Genomic DNA, 21,191 nt, shown 5'->3' with positions numbered 1-21,191 from the left:
ACTTTGATTGATGAATCTAGCAAAAAAGACTTATCCTTGGTCTTCATCGGTGAGCAGTACTTGTTCAAAGTCACTGTACAAAGTGGTTCTTCCAGAAGACCTCCGAGCTTTCAGCTTGTTATGGAACTTCCAAAACTCCCTGGTGTTGAGGTTGGGCTTATCACATAACCCATCCTATTGTGCTCTGATGGTTCTAGCTGCAGTTCTCTTGAACCTTGAGGTAGCAGGGTTACGTTCAATCCTTAGCTTGGTGAAGACTTTCAAGTTAGTTGTGCCCCTGCACTGCTCAAACTCTATTTCCTTTCTGTTATTTTTTTTCCAGGCTGCATTCATGTCAGAATTTCACAAGTATGGAGCATTTCTACATGTGATTATGGTCCTTGGAGGTTTCTCTTTCTTGATTCTGTCCTTGATAGTCGCCCAAATCCCGGTTTTGTCTCTCCGATTGTACAAGGCCTTCTTCCTCGAAGGAGTGATATGACAGAGCTGGTAAAAGAAGCTTACATCACACCAATTACTGTGTCAGGGTTCCCATATCTCTCTACAAGCCTTGTACGTTCTCCACTGTTGAAGATGCAAAGATTTAACTTAGTGAGGGCCTCAAACAGTCCTTGGCCATTTCTGGTGTAGCCGGTGGAATCCCAGCTGGTGTGACGTAAACTGAAGTTCCCCACAATGAGAAACGGGCAATAATTGAAGCTCAGGTCCTGAAGGAATTCCAACTCTTTAGCACTGGGTGCACTGTCACACCATATAAAAGTTGGCCATGGTTAGTGGGCTGGGAAGTCTGGGATCTGACACTCTCACTAACTGAATCTTCTTATTGTGACTGTTGTATACAGACGTTTATCCAGACGTTCTACTCTGATAGTGCTATTTATCCTGCTGGCGATGGCTAGCCCACTATTGCCTAACAGTCTAACCCAAATCCATGATTGCAAATCGAACTCAGCATTGTATTGTAGCTTGGTCTTTTGCAGAAGTATCAGGCCAAATGTCCCAATTACCTTCTCCAAGATAAGTTTGCTTTCTCTTATTATCCTGATGTTGCAATATGCAACGATGAGATGTTTCCTTCTCAATCTTTCATACTTTCCAATGAGTTGTCTCTTTCCAGCTCTTTTCCCAGGCCTCTTCATCCTAAGACTTCTTTTCCTCCTCTTACTCTAATCCACTCTTTTCCTGTTGACCATTTGGGTCACCTGTCCAGGCGCACGCACACCGTAGCACTGGCCAGCATACCCATGGGCGCTAATTGTCAAGTTTATGTATCTCTAGGCGATAAGTTACTGTACACTTGTTGGGGCACTGCCCTTAAGCTCCATACGCTCAATGAGGCACGTAGACAGCGACGGGTTAGTGCCTGTTGCTCAGGGGCTGCCTGGGTTAGGCGGGCGGCGACTGACCAATGGAGCAAAATAGCAACCCCACCGTCGTAAACGACCCCTGGAGGGTATCCTTACGCCTACATGGACATCCTTAAAACCGGTGACTGTCACCTACCGTGTTGTGTCTGCTGGTAGTAGCATCAGCAGCTGGAGTGTCAACCACTTTTTTACACAATGAGTTTAGGTATCTTGCGCTTTCAATTACTTTTCTTATGCAGTTAGTTTAGACATCTTACTATGATCATGTCTTTTTTTGCATAGTTTAATTTGGATATCTTGCTTTGATTATGTCTCTTTTTACAGAGTATTGTTTGGATATCTTGTTCTGATCATGTCTTTTTTACACAGTTTAGTTTAAATATCTTGCTCTGATCATGCATGTTTTACACAGTTTAGTTTGGATATCTTGCTCTGATCATGCCTTTTTTTTACACAGTTTAGTTTGGATATATTGCGCTAGTCATAACTTTTTTACACTCTTAGTTTGAATATTTTGCGTTGACGTATAGTGTATGCACTTTCTTCAAGACAGGTTATTTTGTTAAATGATTTAATGAAAATAAGTCTTGAATATTTCCAGTACAATTCATGTAACTTCCCTTTAAAATAGTTTCTTCCAGTTATACATGTGATAGCGTATTCAACGTACAAGTAAATCTCATTAAAAATGATCATATCATTCTTAATTAGCTAAATTTCTTACTTTTTAATTAACCAAGGTGATTTTGTTTTGGCCTTATAAGTAAAATTTAATTAAATACCATATGATTATTTTATGAACCACGTAGTCTGAAAACATTTCCTTGGCTGTTCTTTATAAGCGTTTGATGTTTAGGTTTACTTGATTGAAACATGCATAAACAACCGCAGATAAAGTTGAAGTAAAAGACGGTATAAGTCTTGTATCGTGATTGGAGTTTGAACTAACCACTAGTTTTAAGTTACCCTCGTAAACACTCGTATTGATATTTGACTTAATTTATTTTAAAAAGCCAGATATTAAACACTCTTGCGCAGTGTTTCCCAAAGTGTGGTTCGCGAGATAATTTTAAGCTGTACACTGACGACTTTTTTAAAATTTTAATAGTTATATATTTATTTTAACGTGTATTGGAAAAACCAACAACACCCAAGATTGCTGTTGTTTTGAATTAAGCACAAAGCTTCATAAAGGGTTATCTGGGCGCTGCCCACCAAGGGTTTCGAAACGCGGATTTTAGTGTTGTATGGCTGCAGACATACCGCTGAGCCACTGGTGCGCTGAATACCCTATAACAAATATGTCTTAACGCAGTTATTATATTACCTGCCGATACTTAAACATTGGCTATTACTCATAACCCTTTTTACATCATTTTGTAGACATTTTTTGCCAAATAGCTTGACCTATTCAGAAGAAAAACGGCTTTTACAGATCGATTTAGAAGATTTCTTGAACAAAAGCCACTTGCGTCATTTTGATTAGAAATTAATGCACAGTATCTAACCTAGAGTCTGGCGTTAAATAATGCTAAATTTGTGCTAAACACTTTTTTGTTTTACATGAAATGATTCGTTTTAAAGGAAAACGTTTAACGGTCTAGCTTCTTTCATGAGGACGAGAAGGTCACTTGAAGTAAAAAATAATTTAAAGACTGCTGGTATGGGTATTAAAACCTTAATTAAAATAAAATACAAACCAATGTTTTGACCTTCTTAGGACATCTCGAATCCCGGTCACACCGAACATGCCTGCCTTTTCAGCCGTGGGGGCACTATAATGTTACGGTCAATCCCACTATTCGTTCGTAAAAGAGTAGTCCAAGAGTTGGCGGTGGGTGGTGATGACTAGCTACCTTCCCTCTAGTCTTACACTACTAAATTAAGGACGGCTAGCGCAGATAGCTAGCCCTCGAGTAGCTTTGCACAAAATTCAAAACAATATTAGGTCATCTTCAGATTAACAGAAAAAAATAATAAAAAGGTCTAGTTTTTTTTTTCGAAACGTCACTGTTTCCATAGTCGTGTTTTCTACAGTTTTTTTACAAGCATTTTTCAGTTCTTGTTCCAGATGGTAAATAATACATGCTTTTTCTCATAACCCAGTCGTTTTATTTGATTTTGTTAATGTTTCGCGGATTACTTTTCTCATTGCTCGGTGAGGTTCAACGGTAAAACTCAAATGTTCCTAACATTGGAAAATGTAGAGTGACTGGTTTCAGGATTTGTGTTTAGTAGCTCTGATTAGTGAAGGCATCGTTTAATGGATTAAAGAATTATGGATTTAACTTGAATACTTGACAAATATCGATTATTAATGTGTCTAATTGTGAAGCTTTTCTTGTCTCATCACCTGTCACGAAACCGTCGAAACTATCAAGGGGACCATATAGAGATGCTGAATTCTGTCCCTGGCAATTGTCAACGTGTCTGGGAAGGGAAGTTTTGTCGATTCTTTTATGTTGTCAACCACGTCTTCCTTTGTGTTGTTCCTCTTTTTATCATTCTTCCCCCGCTAGTAAAGTGGCAAGTCTTCGGATTTACAACAATAAAATTAGGGGTTCGATTCTCCTTGTTGGACACAGCAGATGGCCCAATGTGGCTTTACTGTAAGAAAACACACACACACACTCTTTATCTTTCAGTTGTGCCTTGTAAGATGGTCTTTGGCCGTCTCGATGTGCGAATCACATGTTCAGACCATGCTAATTTTCTTTTTACAACAATAGTGTAGCTTTGTCTGGTTCTAAACATATTTGTTGATTTCGTGTGTAGTGTAGAGGATCTTAAGGATTTTGTGACATCCCTTTATTTCAAATATTTGTGATGTTATTTCGCTCACTGTTTCGTACCCACAAGAAAGTAAAGAGCACAGTCACTCTAAATAATCACAGTTTTGTTTTCGTGGCGATATTTTTTTTCCATATAAATTTGCAGCGTGGCCACGCAAGTTATCGTCAGTACTAACCTTAGACATTTAAAAAAAATAATTTAAATGCTTATATAACATCTCTACGGAGTAATTATATTACCTAATGTAATCATTTGAACTGGTGGTTTGTCGTGTAATTGATAGTAGTGCATACAAAAGTAACCTTCATTCTTTTACAATATTTCCTGCGCTTTAAACTGTGGGTGAGTTATAAGAATGGCAGTTAATCCTTTAATGGAAATGGCATCAAAAAATTAGTGTCAGTGGAAGATATTGTTAGTAGCTTTGTTATAGATATACGTCCATGTACAAATTCATACATAACCTATTACTTTAAAAATATGTTAAAGTTTCATTTTGTGAGTTATTTGTACTGCATATATATTAATTTATTTATTTATTTCTCTTAGAATTTAGTTTCCATTTTAAACGCTTTCTTAAAATGTACTGTTTTATTTTTTTCGACTTTTATGACAATTTAAGGAAATATTTTTAGAATAATACAGTTATAGTTACACGATGGGCTATCTGTGCTCTGCCCACCACGGGTATCGAAACTTGCATTCTAGTGTTGTAAGTCCGCAGATATACTGCTGTGCCATTAGAGGATAATTAATGTGATGGTAGTTATATTAAAAATACACATGTTCGTTGCATTTTTAGGAATTATACAGGGTGTTCGAAAAGTCACTGTGCACTTCTATATTTATTAACAGACATGTTTCAATATAGAATATAGGAGGTAAATATGAATGACAATTATAGACAATGTTGAAAGTGACCCCCGTTGGCATCAATACAGGCTTGGATCCTTCTTATTTTGTTTCTAAACACCGCTATCAGTTGCTGGCTTGAAATAGACTGAATAAAACATGATTACAAAACCGCACAGTGTCTTTCAGAACACCCCGTATAAGATTTATTTGCTTTGCTGAGGTACGTTTTATTTTAGTAGTAAAAAATACAGAAAAAACACTATACAAAATGAAAGGCTTTTCGTACGGAATAATAAAATACAGTTTTGCAGCATACAAAAATGGACGTCAAACGTTATTGTAGAAAAGAAAACCTAGACATCTTTCTAAAATATCGTTTGATTCACATGTGACTATCAAGGATACTTACGATAATATTCGAGTATATGAAGGACACGTTTAGATACACTTGAACTACAAGGCAATCCTAAACACTCTCAAGCCAATCTTAAACACATAAATAAGTTTCAAGGAATAAAAGGAAAGGAAAGAATACAAAAATGAGGAGAGAGAATGAAATATCTCCATATTTGACACAAAGTTTCGTTACGAATATTACTTCTTGTGTAGGAAAATTATTTGTTTAGCTATTTAAAAAGACCCGGCATGGCCAGGTGGGTTAAGGAGCTGGACTCGTAATTTGAGGGTCGCGGATTCGAATTCCCGTCATACCAAACGTGCTCGCCCTTTCAGCCGTGTTGGCATTATAATGTGACGGCCAATCCCACTCTTCGTTGGTAAAAGAGTAGCCCAAGAGATGGCGGTGGGCCTTACACTATTAAATATGGGATGGCTAGCCCAGATATACCTCGTGTAGCTTTGCGCGAAATTTAAAAACAAACAAGCTATTTAAATACAGTGTGATTAATTCTGCCAGGTTAAAATAAGCAGTTAAACATATTTCACCTACATAGATTGATATCATAAGTAGAATGACTGATATTTTGAATGAAAACAGCAATATGTAAGTTATATTATGAAGGAATATACAAACGCTAGTTCTTGTTTTTAACTGTTGTCGTAGCAGTATAAACTGCGTGTACATGTATGGATACAAATATATTATAAATACGTATATTTAGTGTTATATAAATGTTGATGTGTGTTGGTGCCATTGAATTTGCAATCACTATGTAGTATATAGTTCAAAGTCTATGTCAAGCTATGAAAAACGAAATGACGTGATAGAATGTTTTAATAACAAAAAAGCAGATATTAAAAGGGACAAAAGAGTTTAAATATAAAAGTAGGTTCCTGACAGAATATGCAAGTTACGAATGTATTTAATAAAATTGGCAGTAATAACGAACTTCAGTTGCACGTTTGTCTTTTATATTTCAAAAATACATGAATTCAAAAACAGAGACTCCGAGTTTTTTTTATCAGTTTCTACAATTCCTTTAGTTTAGGCCCGGCATGGCCAGGTGGTTAGACATTCGACTCCTAATCTGAGGGTCGCGTGTTCGATTCCCCGTCGAACCAGACATGTTTGCCCTTTCAGCTGTGGGGGCATTATAATGTGACGGTCAATTCCACTATTCGTTGGTAAAAGAGTAGCCCAAGAGTTGGTGGTGGGTGGTGATGACTAACTGTCTTCCATCTAGTTTCACTCTGCTAAATTAGGGACGGCTAGCGCAGATAGCCCTCGTGTACGTTTGCGAGAAATTAAAAAAAAACAACAAACCCTTCAGTTTATGAGTTAGGGCTAGGAGTGTGTTTGTTTTTTTTTGTGTAAAAAAAACATCAGGCGACTTACTGCATAAATCGAAAGGAATCGAACTCTCTGATTTAATATTATAAATACCTAAACATACCGCTGTCCCACCGTGGGAAACACGATTAAGAAGCCTTCCGTTACCTTAAACAAATATGAGTAGAAAATCTCTCAGTGTAGGCGTATCTGAACTTCAGTCTTTGGATGCTTGCTTCCGATAAATCTTTTGAAAAATGATAACCTAGAAAGATCATGAAACCTCATGCGTTCGTTGTGTTGGATAATCATTTATCTTCAAAAATTATACACCCACATGAATTCATGAAACAAACAATCCCACGTATGTATATATAGTATGCCTCAGTTTTTTTTAGCGATATATTTCATCTTTACTAAACAAAAAATAGTGACCCACCAGTACAGTCTACGGATTTACAACGCTAAAATGAGGGTTTCGACTCCTCTCAATGGATTCAGCACATATTTCGATGTGGCTTTGCTATAAGAAAACACATGCTAAAAAAAAAACGCAAACTAAACAAAAATACAATTTCTAGTTGTGCTTTTCAACCATTAATTTGAGATACCGTTAGTTTGAAAATCTAAGTGAGCTCGAAATCATTTGACGGTCATTAATGGAGAGATATTTATAAACATATTTCAAAGATTATTAGTGGTTAAAAAATCGTTATTTCAAGTACAAGTCGTTGATTGAAAAGTGTAGACAAATAAATTATCTGTCTGCCACTCATATAAGTTCAATGTAACGTCTGATAAATTAGTATGTCTGTTGTAAGGATTGGACACCACAAATTTGTGAAGACAGAGAAATACGGGGTTTCACGTTTTGCCTAGCAGAGTACTCATTCTTTTTAATTATATTTTAAAATAACATTTAATTAATATAAAAATCATATGCATGTTAGTAATATATAATATAAGTACAATTCATCTACAGTCCAATTATTTTAGTTAAATATATTTAATTTTTTCCTTCTTGTTCCAGGTGAAGTATATTATTAAACTGTTCATGAGCATTGTAGCATAGTTTGGTTTGTTTTGAATTTCGCACAAAGCTACACGAGGGCTATCTGCCCTAGCCGTTCCTAATTTAGCAGTGTAAGACTAGAGAGAAGGCAGCTAGTCATCACCACCCACCGCCAACTCTTTGGCTACTCTTTTACCAATGAATAGTGGGATTGACCGTCATATTATAATGCCCCCACGGCTGAAAGGGCGAGCATGTTTGGTGCGACCAGGATTCGAGCCCGCGACCCTCGGATTACGAGTCAAACTTTATAGCATTTTTATTTACAAGTGCTTAACTTATATTTTTGGGTTAATAGAAAATAGCAAGGGCACTATATTTGTATTTTAAAGAAGCAAACTTGTGATATGGTACAATTGCAAATCGGGTGCTGCTAATTAGTTGGCTGTAGATTGACTTAATGTATTACTACAAAGCAATATATTCTTTGCCTGGTTTCATTTCATTTATAAAAAAATCAAAAGAAGTAGTTTATTTCTGTTGCACATAGAAGAATATTGTAAACATTATATATAATGTAGGCCCATAGGATGAGGCTGCTATGATCATAATCCAATCATTGTCATAGTTATACCAACCAATGGGAGAACCCATGTTTATTTGCACCTCATTAATTGATTACTAATTAATTAATGAGCTACTAACTAGTTGCTGTCTTCAGGGAACTCCTGAGTACAACATATTTAGTTTAGTCAGAACCAGGATTCAAATTCAAGTCTTCTAGTTGGAAGATATCAATGTTATTCAGTACTCTCGACTGACGCTTCCAGGACATGGTTTACACTGGTACAATATTGACAAGTTTTATTTACTTTTTATGCTAAGTAGATAAAAAATGGATAAAAAACTATTCTGATTCTTTATTTTCTTATATGTGGTTCATGCCCCATTATCCATTTTATTGCGTGACCTTTTACGGTGAAATTAATAAAATACCAGATCCAAATCACTTTCTTGTTGAGTGCCTAACACCATGCTTAAAACCAACATTATTTTTGGGTATATAACACCTGTCTCACAATGGCACTTGCCTTGAATATAACATACGTTAACATGAAGGTCACGGAGACATGAGCTACAATTGGAAGAATGATTTCAAATGTAAGTAAAATCATTTACCACGTGCAGTTCTCGAGTTTGCGACATCCACATAACAAGCTTGAGATACAAAGTTAGCTCTATATTCATATATTCCAACGTTCTCGGATTTATTGGATCAAACCTTTTGCTTTCAAATAATTTAAGTGTTAGGAAGTGCTTTGACGTGTTTACAAAAGCTGGTGTTATCATACGATGTATTAGGTTTTTGCACTCCGGGGGCAGAAGATTTTAACTAAATTTTTAATAAAGTGTTCATTAAAACAAATAAAATGTAATAGTATTTATATAATTTTTATTTTTTATTAAATAATACAAAAAGAGTTTATTACATATATAAAATATGAAAATAATATATGATCAATATGCCTAAATTTTCGGGGATCGGGCTCCCTCAGACCCTCTTAGACCTCTTTCATTGAGAAACATCAACGTGTAGTAAATCTGAGTGTGCCTAGAGGTTTTCTGATGTTTATGAGCTGTTAAACAAAACAAACAATCTGAAGTTGATTTACTATATCTCTAAATGATTTTATGTTTACGTTGTCAGTTCCCTCAAGATTAACTTGCTATAAGGATCTGCTGAAACTGTTGGATTTTTATCAAGTTTTATCGAGACCTTTCCGTTTGTATTTGATGATTAATATACTTTCGTAGTATTTCAAAACATCAGCCATGCCTTACTGTTACACTTTAAAAAAATAATGTGAGATACTTCAGTCTGAATTTTATTACTTTCGTGTATTTATTCTTGAATACCTATCGATGTTTGAATAACTTATCTCCTGGTAACTTGGATGTTTGATATATTTATTTTAATGACTTTAAGTCTTCATTTTCGGTATTATATCATAAATCATTAAATTTATCAAATTAAACAATATGCAACAATCATAAATCTCTAATACGCTGATTAACATGAAACTGAAAATATTAGCTCGAAGGCTTGGCCTCGTGAACATAAAGCTGTTCTTAAGGGATAGGCTATTTTAGTTGTTGTTTTAACGCTCAAACAAAATCACAAGTTATAAAGAAGTTGAAATGTTACTTCCAAAAGAAACTGATAGGTGTACTTTAGTGCAAGGTTATAAAAAAAGTCGCAAACGACAACCAAAATGACTGTTCAGAAAATATGAATGCAGTTTGATGCGGAAACTGTATGAAACAGGGTTCACTCCAAATTTTTATAACCAAGTAATTCAACAACGAATTTTATAAAGTCAGTATTATTGCTCATCAAAACTATGCAGAGGCAACATGGAGTAAAATTCACATTTATAAATAAACCAAAATAATTTGTTTTTAGTGGCTTAGTCAACTATTGCTGAGATTTGATTACGCGAAACTAACGGAATTTGAACAATTTTAACGTTAGCAGGCAAACAAACTGTCAAAAAGTTGTTAGAAAATTCAGTCAGAGAAACACGCAAAGTTAATGTTTTCATTCTCGTGTACGCAGGCACATAGTTTATATTCGAAAGCAAAAAAGTCATTCGAATTAATTTTGTTAGGGGATGAAGATGCTACCAAATTAGATTTCACATCATAACATTGTTTTTTAACAGCTTTCATAAAAGCAATTACCGAGAATCGCCATTTATTAAGTTCCTTCTTTATTTTCTCAGACATTTCAAGCATATATGGTTTTATCTATTTTGCGAAGACTAAATACACAGATCTACTGAATAAGGTTAATTCACTCATTAGTTTTGTACATGACAACGGATAGCACTATTTTTTTAACAAGCTACGGTTTATACAGTTGCTAAACAAACGTACTTAAAACTGTCGTAAAATTTATATTTCGATAAATAAAAAAATCAAAAAGTAAGTTATTTACAATTACCTTATTCTTTTATTTACTTCAATTTTTTGATGCAGAGTGCAACTTAAAGTAATTAAAAAAAATTCAATATTAACTTATGTTTCTGGAAAATATATTAAAACGAAAATTAATAGGTAGGAATCTGTACCTATTTACCTACGATCTATTACATATTAATTATAGGACGTATAAAATAAATAAGAAAATACAGAAATAACATAATCACTTCCTTATCCATTCAACATCAGGATGGTTGTAACACTATTGTAATAACTGAATGACATAACATAATTGGTTCTTAAAACTATTCAACAAATATAAAATAAAAAAGTTTTTTTTTCCAGTATGAATGAAATTCCTAATTATCTTCAGATACGAAAAAGGCACATTATTTTTTTGTATATATATATATATATATATATATATGCAGAGTAATTTGTAGCTGGACATTCAGAGAAATTAGGCACACAGATGTTAGATTACAAAGACACGCTTTGGTATACGCTGAAACATTTTTTAAGGTGGTTAAGGCATTCCACTCGTAAACTGAAGGTCGCGGGATCAAATCCCCGTCACACCAAACATGCTCGTTCTTTTAGCCGTGGGGGCGTTATAATGTGATGGTCAATCCACCATTCGTTAGTAAAAGAGTAATCCAACAGTTGGCGGTTGGTAGTGATAACTAGCTGCCTTCCCTCTTGTCTTACACTGCTAAATTAAGGACGGCTAACACAGATAGCCCTAGTGTAGCTTTGCGCGAAATTCAAAACAAACAAATAAGCATTTTAAGCAAACGTTTACTCAAAATGCATTCCACAATCAAAAGTTATAGTTTCTTGTGGGCTATGGTTTTTTATATCATAGACGCTGTCTTCAGAATTCATGAATGAATTTGTTGACTTTATACACTTTCGTTATTTATCATTTGATAAAACATATCATTACATTGTAGTAAAACAAACTTTAAAGCTTAAGCACATGTTTTTTTTTAAAGATAGGTTCACATTTCAAGTGATTTCTATATGACGTTATTTTGATTGCTAATCATAATACAATCGAAGTTAAGAATTATATGAACAGACTTAGATTGGATATTTTATCTTATTAGGCTTATTTCGAATTTTATATTGGATATGATTGCCAAATTTACAGACAAGCAATTCTTCCGGTGCATGTTTGACTTTTAGATACAGAATAATAATAAAAAAAAAGGTGCCCACATTTTAATATTTCACTACCTATCTAAAACCAGTAAACTTTGAGAAATTAAAAACAAGAAAAGTGTTAAACTTTCTTTATGTAGGTATACAATTCCAAGCTCGGGCGTGGTTAAAGCACACTTTTCGACGCCAAAGCAAAGGTTTTATATTTTGTTCTATATATGTGATCCATAACAGTACTCTAAGGCTGAATAATTTGAACCCAAGGAGGATCGATCCTATTGGAAGGAGGGGCGACTCCCTGAAATGTCGTTAGAACTCCAGACTGATGACTTTCATTAATGTTATTTTAGATATGTCCCCATTATATGCGTCATTACTCCCAATTATATCCCGGTTAAGAATCCATGGAGGCGTGTCTGTGCTCAGGTCTATGAGAAACTTAATAAAAATATTATTCTCTCTTTCTGTATGGGTATTTGGGTGTTGATGTTTATATACCCAGGAGGGTCAGGTTTCATTAACCTTTTCCTTCTTCCTTTAAATTTTTGTCTTGCAACTGTCAAGTGTATTTATATATTGTACACGAGGGTCAGAGTAACCCGCACTTACTCAGGACCCTTTCAGGGCAATGTCCATGCACTATCTACACATACACTTGATGCGAATAAATAATTTCTCTTTATAGTTCCATAATTATTTGCACTTTAATTAGTTAGGTATTAATTATAAAACATTTACATAAAAAAACCTTTTCAATGTTTAATAATTAACCCCTAAAATAATGTGGAGTCTAGTTTATAGGTAGCCTTTTTTTTTCCTTTTAATTTATTTATTTAGAAAATATATATTCACTGGGGAAAGATGTTTAGGTCTATCCTCATTATGTCTACAGTTTCTGTCAAGTTCGCTTACCAGTTCATTTTTTCTCCAATTTAAAAAAAATAATTTATTGTACTATGTAGGAGTCTATCTGCTATTGTTTCTATGTGTGCGTACTTATGCATGAATTTTGATGATGTTGTTCTGGGTACTTTATAAGCTGTTGTGAGTAATGTATTTTGTATTGTTTGTAGTTTTGTTTGAAGTAGTTTTTTACTTGCGTTTATCCACGCATAATTGTTATAATAATGAAAAAAACATTATTCGAGCTTCCTCTCTGTTGGTATTTGGGTAATTATGTGGAATACCCTGAAGGGTTAGGTGCACTAGACCTCTTCCTCCTTCCTGTACTTTGATGGCGTCTATACTTGGATGTGGTATTTGGTATAACTTTGGGCCAGAGTATGACACCGTACTCAGGCCCGCTTCAGGACAGTGTCCATGTATGGTCGTGAAAAGTGTTTTTTTTTTTTCTCCTAATCTTCCTTTTTTATTTTATTCTTTTATTTTTTCCTCCTTTTCTTTTTTTCGTTTTTTCTTTCGTTTTTTTTTTCTTTTCCTTATATAGAAAATAATGATAAAATAAAACTAGTTTTAAGTGTCTAGTGCGTGGTGAGCAGCTTATTTCATATTTCTTAAATATACATTTATAGGAGAGAGGCACTTAGGACTATGTTCATCATGCACATAGTATCTGTCGAATCACTCATTGTCATTTTTTTGCCAATTCTTATTAAAATAGTTAAGTGCATTATGCAAGTGTCTTTCAGATATTGTTTCTATGTTTGCATACTTGTGCATGAATGTGGATCAAGTGCTACGTGGTACTTTATATGCTGAAGTTAAAACTGAATTTTGTATTATTCGTAGTTTCTGTAATTGTTTGAACGATATGTTTATCCACGCAGGAGATGCGTAGTCTATTATGGGTCTAATGTATGTTTTGTAGATTTTTATTATATTGTCTGGTGATGTTCCTTGGTTTTTACCTGAAAGACTTGCATAATTTGCTCTTTTCCAGATTCTTATCAGGATATTGTTTGTATGCTGTGTCCGCGTTAATTTTGTATCATAGGTTAAACTTAGAAATTTTGCAGAAGTAGCAGTCAGTAAAAGTGATCCATTCTGTATAGCTTGAATGGATCTTTTATCAGTTTATTTAATCTGCTGAATAATATTACTTGGGTTTTCGAAATATTGATTTTTATTCTATATTCCTGGCAGTATTATTCTAAATTATTCAGGACTGGTTGGAGGTTTGTTGCTGCAATTAAAGGAGTGAGGGTACTTTTCCAGACCGCTACATCGTCAGCAAATTGTGATGTAAAACCTAAGTTTAGGTCCGACAGTGACATATTACTTACATACATGATAAATAATATAGGAATAACTACCCCTCCCCGCGGGATTCCTGCCTTGAGTGTAAAGGACCTTGAGTGGGCCCCATTCACATCTACTTTTCACGTTCTGTTTTCCAGGAAGTTGGATAGCCAGCGAATAATTCCCTGGGGTAAAGCCATTTCCTTTAACCGATGACATAATCCGTTATGCCACACTGTGTCAAATGCTTTCCCAATGTCGAGAAAACAAGCTACAGTTCATTCGTTTTTTTTGAAGCTGTCTGTAATTGATTCTGTTAGTCTCATTAGGTGGTCTGTAGTTTGTCTGCATATTCTAAATCCGTTTTGAATTTACTTCTAGGTATATAGATAGATGATTACTAATTATTCTTTCTAAACTTTTGCCGATACAGCTGGTTAGGCTAATTGGGCGGTAGTTGTTTGGTTTATTCGCTGGCTTTCCTTGAAAAAACATTATTATAATTTCTTTTGCTTGTTTATAAATTTCGCGCCAAGCTACATGAGAATTATATGCGCTAGCCATCCCTGATTTATTAGTGTAAGACTAGAGGGATGCCAGCTAGTCATCACTACCCACCGCCAATTTTTAGGCTACTCTTTTACCAACGAGTAGTGGGATTGATCGTGACGTTATAACGCCACCACGGCTGAAAGGGCGAACATGTTACGAGTCGAGCACCCTAACCATCTGTCCGTGCTGGGCCTAACAAAGAAAGATTGTCAGAGTAAGAACTATCAATTTTTTATATTAAGAAATTTGTTCAGTTAACAGTTAAAATCAGGATCTTGAAGCAACTCCTAGAATTAATTTATATAAATCACTGTTCACTGATACACTGCAGAGCTTAAGAGTCATGCCTATAAAAGTTATTCCATCGAAAACCTGTGGTGGGATTTTAATCGACCATAATATATCTTTACAGAAAAACTCTTTTATGGGTATTTTCAACCTTTTATATACTTCATCACAGTCCTGCCTACAGGAATACAAGTGTAAATAACCTCAGGTATCCCGGATATGTCCCTGAGAAGTCATGTGAAGTTTGTGATTTTCTTTTGACTTAAGCTTCTAGTCACTTTTGCGTACAATCTAATCTTTATATAATGAGTAATACAAGACAGTTTGATCGCACTGTCTTAAAATCATTATTCTGTTGTTACTTAAACACGACTTCCCTACGTTTATTTTTCATGTTACTGTTGTTGCAGTTTTGAGTTTTGTTTAACCTTTTCTTGATTTCCATATTTACTTGTGATTCTTTATGGACTCTGGAATATAAATCTAGGCCAGTGGGAAGTGTTTTGCTGTTAAAATTTAAATTACTACATATCAGAGTTCCTAAGTTAATTAAAGGATCACGTCAGTTCCATTCGGTTAACTGTTTGATAGGATCTAGATTAAATGAAAAGATTCATCCTCTGTATTCATCATTTAAAGTAGATATGAGGATAAACAAATGTTTAATAAAAAGTAAACTTCTACAAAGGAATAGATAACTAAACCTGAAGCCACAATGAGTCATACCTTTATGATTCTACATTTTATCAGATAATGTTATATTGTTTGGTGTGTCTACTGATCTGGAAAAATTTTCATTTTTTTTCGAGAAATATGTTGCAACTGTGCATTAACATATCGAGTTCCAAGTTTTTCGCATGATTTTGTTTTGTAATTTTTACCAAACTCTTTCCTTTTTCAAACTTTCTTCCTATATAGAAAGTGACTAAGTATATTTTTATGTGTTTCTTATAGCAAAGCCACATCTGGTTGTCTTCTGTGTTCACCGAGTGATATCGAATCCTTGATTTCAGTGTTGTAAATGTCTTTCCTAGCGGATATATATGTATATTTTTTTATTTTCTAGTCAATGACAGCTACGCCTTAGTATTAGTAATCAGAACACTAAATCAATATCTTCCGATTTACAACAGCTTGTATACAACTAATTTAGGCCGGGAATGGCCAGGTGGGTTAAGGCGTTCGACTTGTAATATGAGGGTGGCGGCTTCGAATCCCCGTCGCACCAAACATACTCGCCCTATCGGCCGTGGGGGGAGTTATAATGTCACGGTCAATCCCACTATTCGTTGGTGAAAGAGTAGCCCAAGAGTTAGCGGTGGGTAGTGGTGACTAGCTGCCTTACATCTGCCAAATTGGGGACGGCTAGCGCAGATAGCCCTCGTGTAGCTTTGCGCGAAATTCAAAACAAACAACTAATTTATATCCTTGCGCTTCAATATCTTGAAATTTAGAGTTTCAAAAACATAAGCACCTCTTACGATTAGCAACATTCAATAATGACAAGAAAGAAACATAAAGGGAGCTTTATTAGAACTCCAATTAAAACTCTCATACTAACTTTATTTAATGCAGGCAGTGCAGCTTGGAACATCATAGCCACATTCTTACGTCTCCCTATCTCAGGAACACACAGTATCGTTGGTGCAGTAGTAGGATTTTCATTGGTGGCCAGAGGAATACACGGAATACAATGGAGTCAACTGGGGTTTATTGGTAAGTCTCTGTATCCATTACTCATTGTTATATTAAAGCTTTTATGCAATTGTGTAACTGATGTCTGGAATATAATAACTCACAGTACTTATTATTTCGGTGAAATCAGAAGATTTTTCATAATAACTGTTCGGTTGCGTATTAAAGATATTTCGATTTGACTTTTCTCTTTTTCACCATTGTATAAAAACCCTGAATATAAGCAAGAAAACTTTTGCATTAAGGAAAAAAAAACTTTGCAAATTTAGAAATATAAGTTGATCTACCACTACTTGCTACGTGTTTATACAAAATATACTGTACTTGAAGTGATCGTCTAATGGGCCTCATCAACCTGGAGAAAGACATAATGGTTTAGAGTGGAGACCTTCACGATGTTGTCCATTCCTGGTATATGAAATTCATGTAATGTTTGCTTAAGTGCAAACTGCTGTTGCAGAAGTATTTCTTTTTATTTAGTGCTAATTGTTATTTGAAATAAACTTCATTGTCTGTTCCAGTGGCTTCCTGGTTTATTTCTCCAATTATGTCTGGAATAGTTTCCGTCTTGCTGTTTCTTTTAATTCAACGTTTTATACTTAAGAAGGTAAGTTCATTACTTTTATAAAAACATTATATTAGAAAGTTACAGATGTATTGACACAGAAAGCTACTTTTCATAATAAATCTTGTGTGAGGTCTTTACCATAAATGCCATTGCAAGTTCAGTGTGGTAATTTACCATATTCTTCATATAACTTAGTTATATAGTTTATTGTTAGTACAGCTATTTGTTTATTTAGGCTTCGTTTGTCTTCAATGATGTTGGAGATCATGAAATAATAAGTTGTATCATAGTGGCACATTATTCTCTACATGTTGCACAGTGTTATAGTAGTTTTTATCTTTTGAGCATGCAACATGGTCAGTGGTTGTTTTTGTTAAGCGCAAGGCTGCACAGTAAGTATGTGCTTGGTGGCTACCGTAGGGACTGAATCCGTAAAGTTTATAAACCAGCTTATCACTGCGCCATTGGGGGAAGAGTAAAAAAAAAAAAGTTTTTTTTTGTAATTGAGCACAAAACTATACAATAGGCCAGCAATTCTCTGCTCATCACGGGTATCTAAAACCAATTTCTAGCGTTGTAAGTTCGCATACCTATCACTGTGCGACTAAGGTTAAGAAAAAAAACACAACAAAATCTGTTGAGCAAACTCCCATTATAATTAGAAAAATATAGACTGAAAATCTTTTGCAGATTAAAATATGAACAAGTTGCAGCTGGAATATAAAAACTGATTAAGTGTTTCTCAAATATGTATATTATTTTAAGAGATCACCTATTTATATGTAAGTACATAAAATTGTAAACTGGCTCTAATTACTTTTATTAATTATCAATTTATTTTAATAGGATTAATTTGTTGCCAAGTAATGATACATATTTTTTTTTGCATATATTATCAATTATGTAGTATCCCGATGGGATAATGGTAAGTCTACGGATTTACAACGTTAAAATTAGGGGTTCGATTCTTCTTGGTGAACACAGCAAATAGTCCAATGTGGCTTTGCTATAAGGAAAACACACATATTAACTACGTATAGCCATTTGTACACAAGCGCGTTAGTTTTTGGTTAAACCTACTCTGATGGTAAGAATATGAACACGATTAAACACAGTTTTTTTCTAATGTTAATTTTTCATTTGCAGAAAGACCAACTGGAACCGGGACTTACTTCATTACCCTTCTTTTACGCTTTTACTATATTTGTTAATGTGTTTTCTGTAGTTCATGAGGGACCAAGCGGTAAGTACAAGGTTTTAGTATATAATTCAAGCTCTTACCTCATTTTCTTTTTTTCTAGGACATATTTTATTCTATTATTCATGCAATAATAGCAAAGCTAATTATTTTTTATTTTCCTTTTATATCAACAGCTAGGATAAGTAATTTTAGTCTGAAGTTTAGACAATTTATTATATTTGTACAACGATCAGAATGTTACAAGCACTCCAAAATTATTGGTGAATAGCTAAGTCGTTGCATTATTTTCCATACTGTAACTAGCACTGAAATGAGCTATAGTATTTCAATGAAAAGTAATATGTTCAAGTGAAAATTGGACAAATCACATCAGATATGTTAAGCGTTTGTTGTTAAACCAAATAATGTATAGCATTAGTTTCGTGTGTGACGTTAATGTGAACTGCAAATTAAGAACATATTTCAGTGCTACAGATCGCATCATCCGTTATTCGAATTGACGTTCACTGTTTGGTATTAGTTGTGAGAACATAGCGTTTTATATATTTTTATTTATCATTCCACAAAGATGTGTCATTAATAACCTATTATATTTGTATATTACTAACTCAATTAATGGTAGTTTAGACATTCGAATTTTAATTAATTTTCAGAACAATAGATTAGGTAAAAACGGTTTGTTATATAATATATCCCAAGTGTTGTAAGTTACCTTATTGTTATTTAGATACTTAGTTGTCATTAGTGTATATTTTACTTTTCTCACGTTATGGCTAATACCTGAGTTTTATTTTTAATCACTTAAGTGTCACTCATCATATTTTAGCCTTTGAAATGAAATCACTATTTCATCACAGGTACGTAAATGCTATACTGAGTGTTAATTGCATTTTATGCAAGAGAGATGTATCAGGCTTCATTCAATACTTAAACCATTTCTTCCAATACGACTGTGCTAGTATTAATAGTAAGACTATCTACCTTTTTTTCAATACCATGATTTTTATTTTAAGAAGATCTCCAAAGTTAATCTTAGACCAAACATTTTGACAATCTTTTTACAAACTTTCACCACATGTGAGGTTTGATTTCTAAGGTCACTTTTACGTAGAGCAAAGGCAAAAGAAAACCCAACAAAAACAACCACTGGAGTTGTACTCTAGATCTAAACAGGTATACTGTTGAATGAGAGTACGATGGTTCTCATTTTTTCGACCATCTTTCTCGAGAAAACATGAACTGATTTCGAAGTGTTACTTGATGTTTAAATTTCTTTTCACGAGCCTTCATCAACTGTAGGACCGGCATGGCCTGGTGGATAAGGCACTTGACTCGAATCCCCGTCGCACCAACCGTGTTTGCCCTTTCAGCCGTGGGGACGTTATTATGTGACGATAAATCCCACTATTCGTTGGTAAAAGAGTAGCCCAAGAGTTGGCAGTGGGTGGTGATAACCAGCTGCCTTCCCTCTAGTATTACACTTCAAAATTGGGGACGGTTAGTGCAGATAGCCCTTGTGTAGCTTTACGCGAAATTCAAAACAAACAAATCATCAACTTTAATCCGTCAATTGTTATCTTGTTATGAGCACAAAGAGATATTCTCAGCTTCATCACATTGGATGTTTGAGTCAGAGAGTTTTTTTTTTTTCGTAATTACGAACTTTTTTCTCAGGATGGAGTCGTTGTATTGAATTGAACTCATATATGGTTTCATAACATGTTTATGTCTTAAATATTTTATTGTGCAAATTTTGCGCTTTCACATAGAACATTGGAGTTTTTTACTCTGAATATTACGTTATTTGATTCTATATCACTTGAAATTTTCGATCCACAAATATCCTTTCTCCGAATTTCGACCCGTCAGTCCACCTGTGGCAGCACTGCGGCGGGAAATCTGCTATGAGCAAAATACATATTGTATGAATGTGTCACAGGTGGCATCAAGGCTCAGATCTGTAGATAAACCCCACTGTAATAGTCAGTATATGAAGGTTGTTCCTGTAAGATGTGACGAAACTTATCAAATTAATAATGATATTTCAGTGACAAATGACGCTGAATTGTACAGTCACTGAAAAGTTGAAAATAAAGAATTAGTTACCTACATAATTAGTGTTAACATGAGTAATTGTTGTGGACTTTGCATTAACTAATCGGTTAATAATCATAAGTACAATGATCAATGCTCTTTATCATTCTCGCTTTCTTTAGATGTTAGAGTTAATAAAAATATTTTGATTAGAGGACAATCTAGTTGTTTTAATAATTAGTTGCTCTTTCAAGTGCATCCCGAATTATTGGTTTTTATGAAAATTTCACTATTTTTTTCAGTGTTGAAATTTGACAAAATACCGTTATGGGGCGCTGTAGTAGTTGGAATAAGTGTTGGACTAATCACAGGAATTTTAATTAAGTTTTTAGTGGTACCTCGTTTGCGAAACAAAATTCATGGTAAGTTAACTGTACAAAAGAAAATTAAATGAAACTATAGTATTATACTTCATTAATTAGCTATCTAGCTCATTTATTGTTTGTTCAATTGTAATAACATTTGTACCTCAGATCTCTCGTAACTAAACCAGTTGAAATAAAAGTAAACTGCGATCAAAATGTGTAGTACCCACAATGATACAATACATTTTACCATTAAATGATTTATGAAAATATTTTACTCGTTTCAGTTTAATGTTTTATTGCAGAATTTGAATAACAATATTTTAAACTAAATTTTCAGCCAACATTTATATATTAAAGAGAACAATTATGAACTTAGTTTTGAAA

General features: G+C 34.2%; 1 protein-coding gene across 3 annotated transcripts in view; it reads left to right on the top strand.

Moving 5' to 3' along the window:
* LOC143252682 (sodium-dependent phosphate transporter 1-B-like) overlaps positions 1 to 21,191 on the top strand; it is a 67,458-nt gene that overhangs the window by 28,641 nt on the left and 17,626 nt on the right. For 2 of the 3 annotated variants that reach the window (XM_076505202.1, XM_076505203.1), the window contains exons 4-7: positions 16,517 to 16,657; positions 17,158 to 17,243; positions 18,351 to 18,447; positions 20,742 to 20,861. In XM_076505202.1, the coding sequence (XP_076361317.1) occupies positions 16,517 to 16,657; positions 17,158 to 17,243; positions 18,351 to 18,447; positions 20,742 to 20,861 (444 nt within the window). The remainder of the gene's footprint in view (positions 1 to 16,516; positions 16,658 to 17,157; positions 17,244 to 18,350; positions 18,448 to 20,741; positions 20,862 to 21,191) is intronic. The other variant, XM_076505204.1, reaches the window with a different exon arrangement.

This window comes from Tachypleus tridentatus, chromosome 6 (genome assembly GCF_004210375.1).
Source record: "Tachypleus tridentatus isolate NWPU-2018 chromosome 6, ASM421037v1, whole genome shotgun sequence".
Classification (NCBI taxonomy): Eukaryota; Metazoa; Arthropoda; class Merostomata; order Xiphosura; family Limulidae; genus Tachypleus; species Tachypleus tridentatus.
The sequence above is the reverse complement of the archived record's forward strand: the minus strand, read 5'-3'. Positions and strand labels throughout refer to the sequence as shown.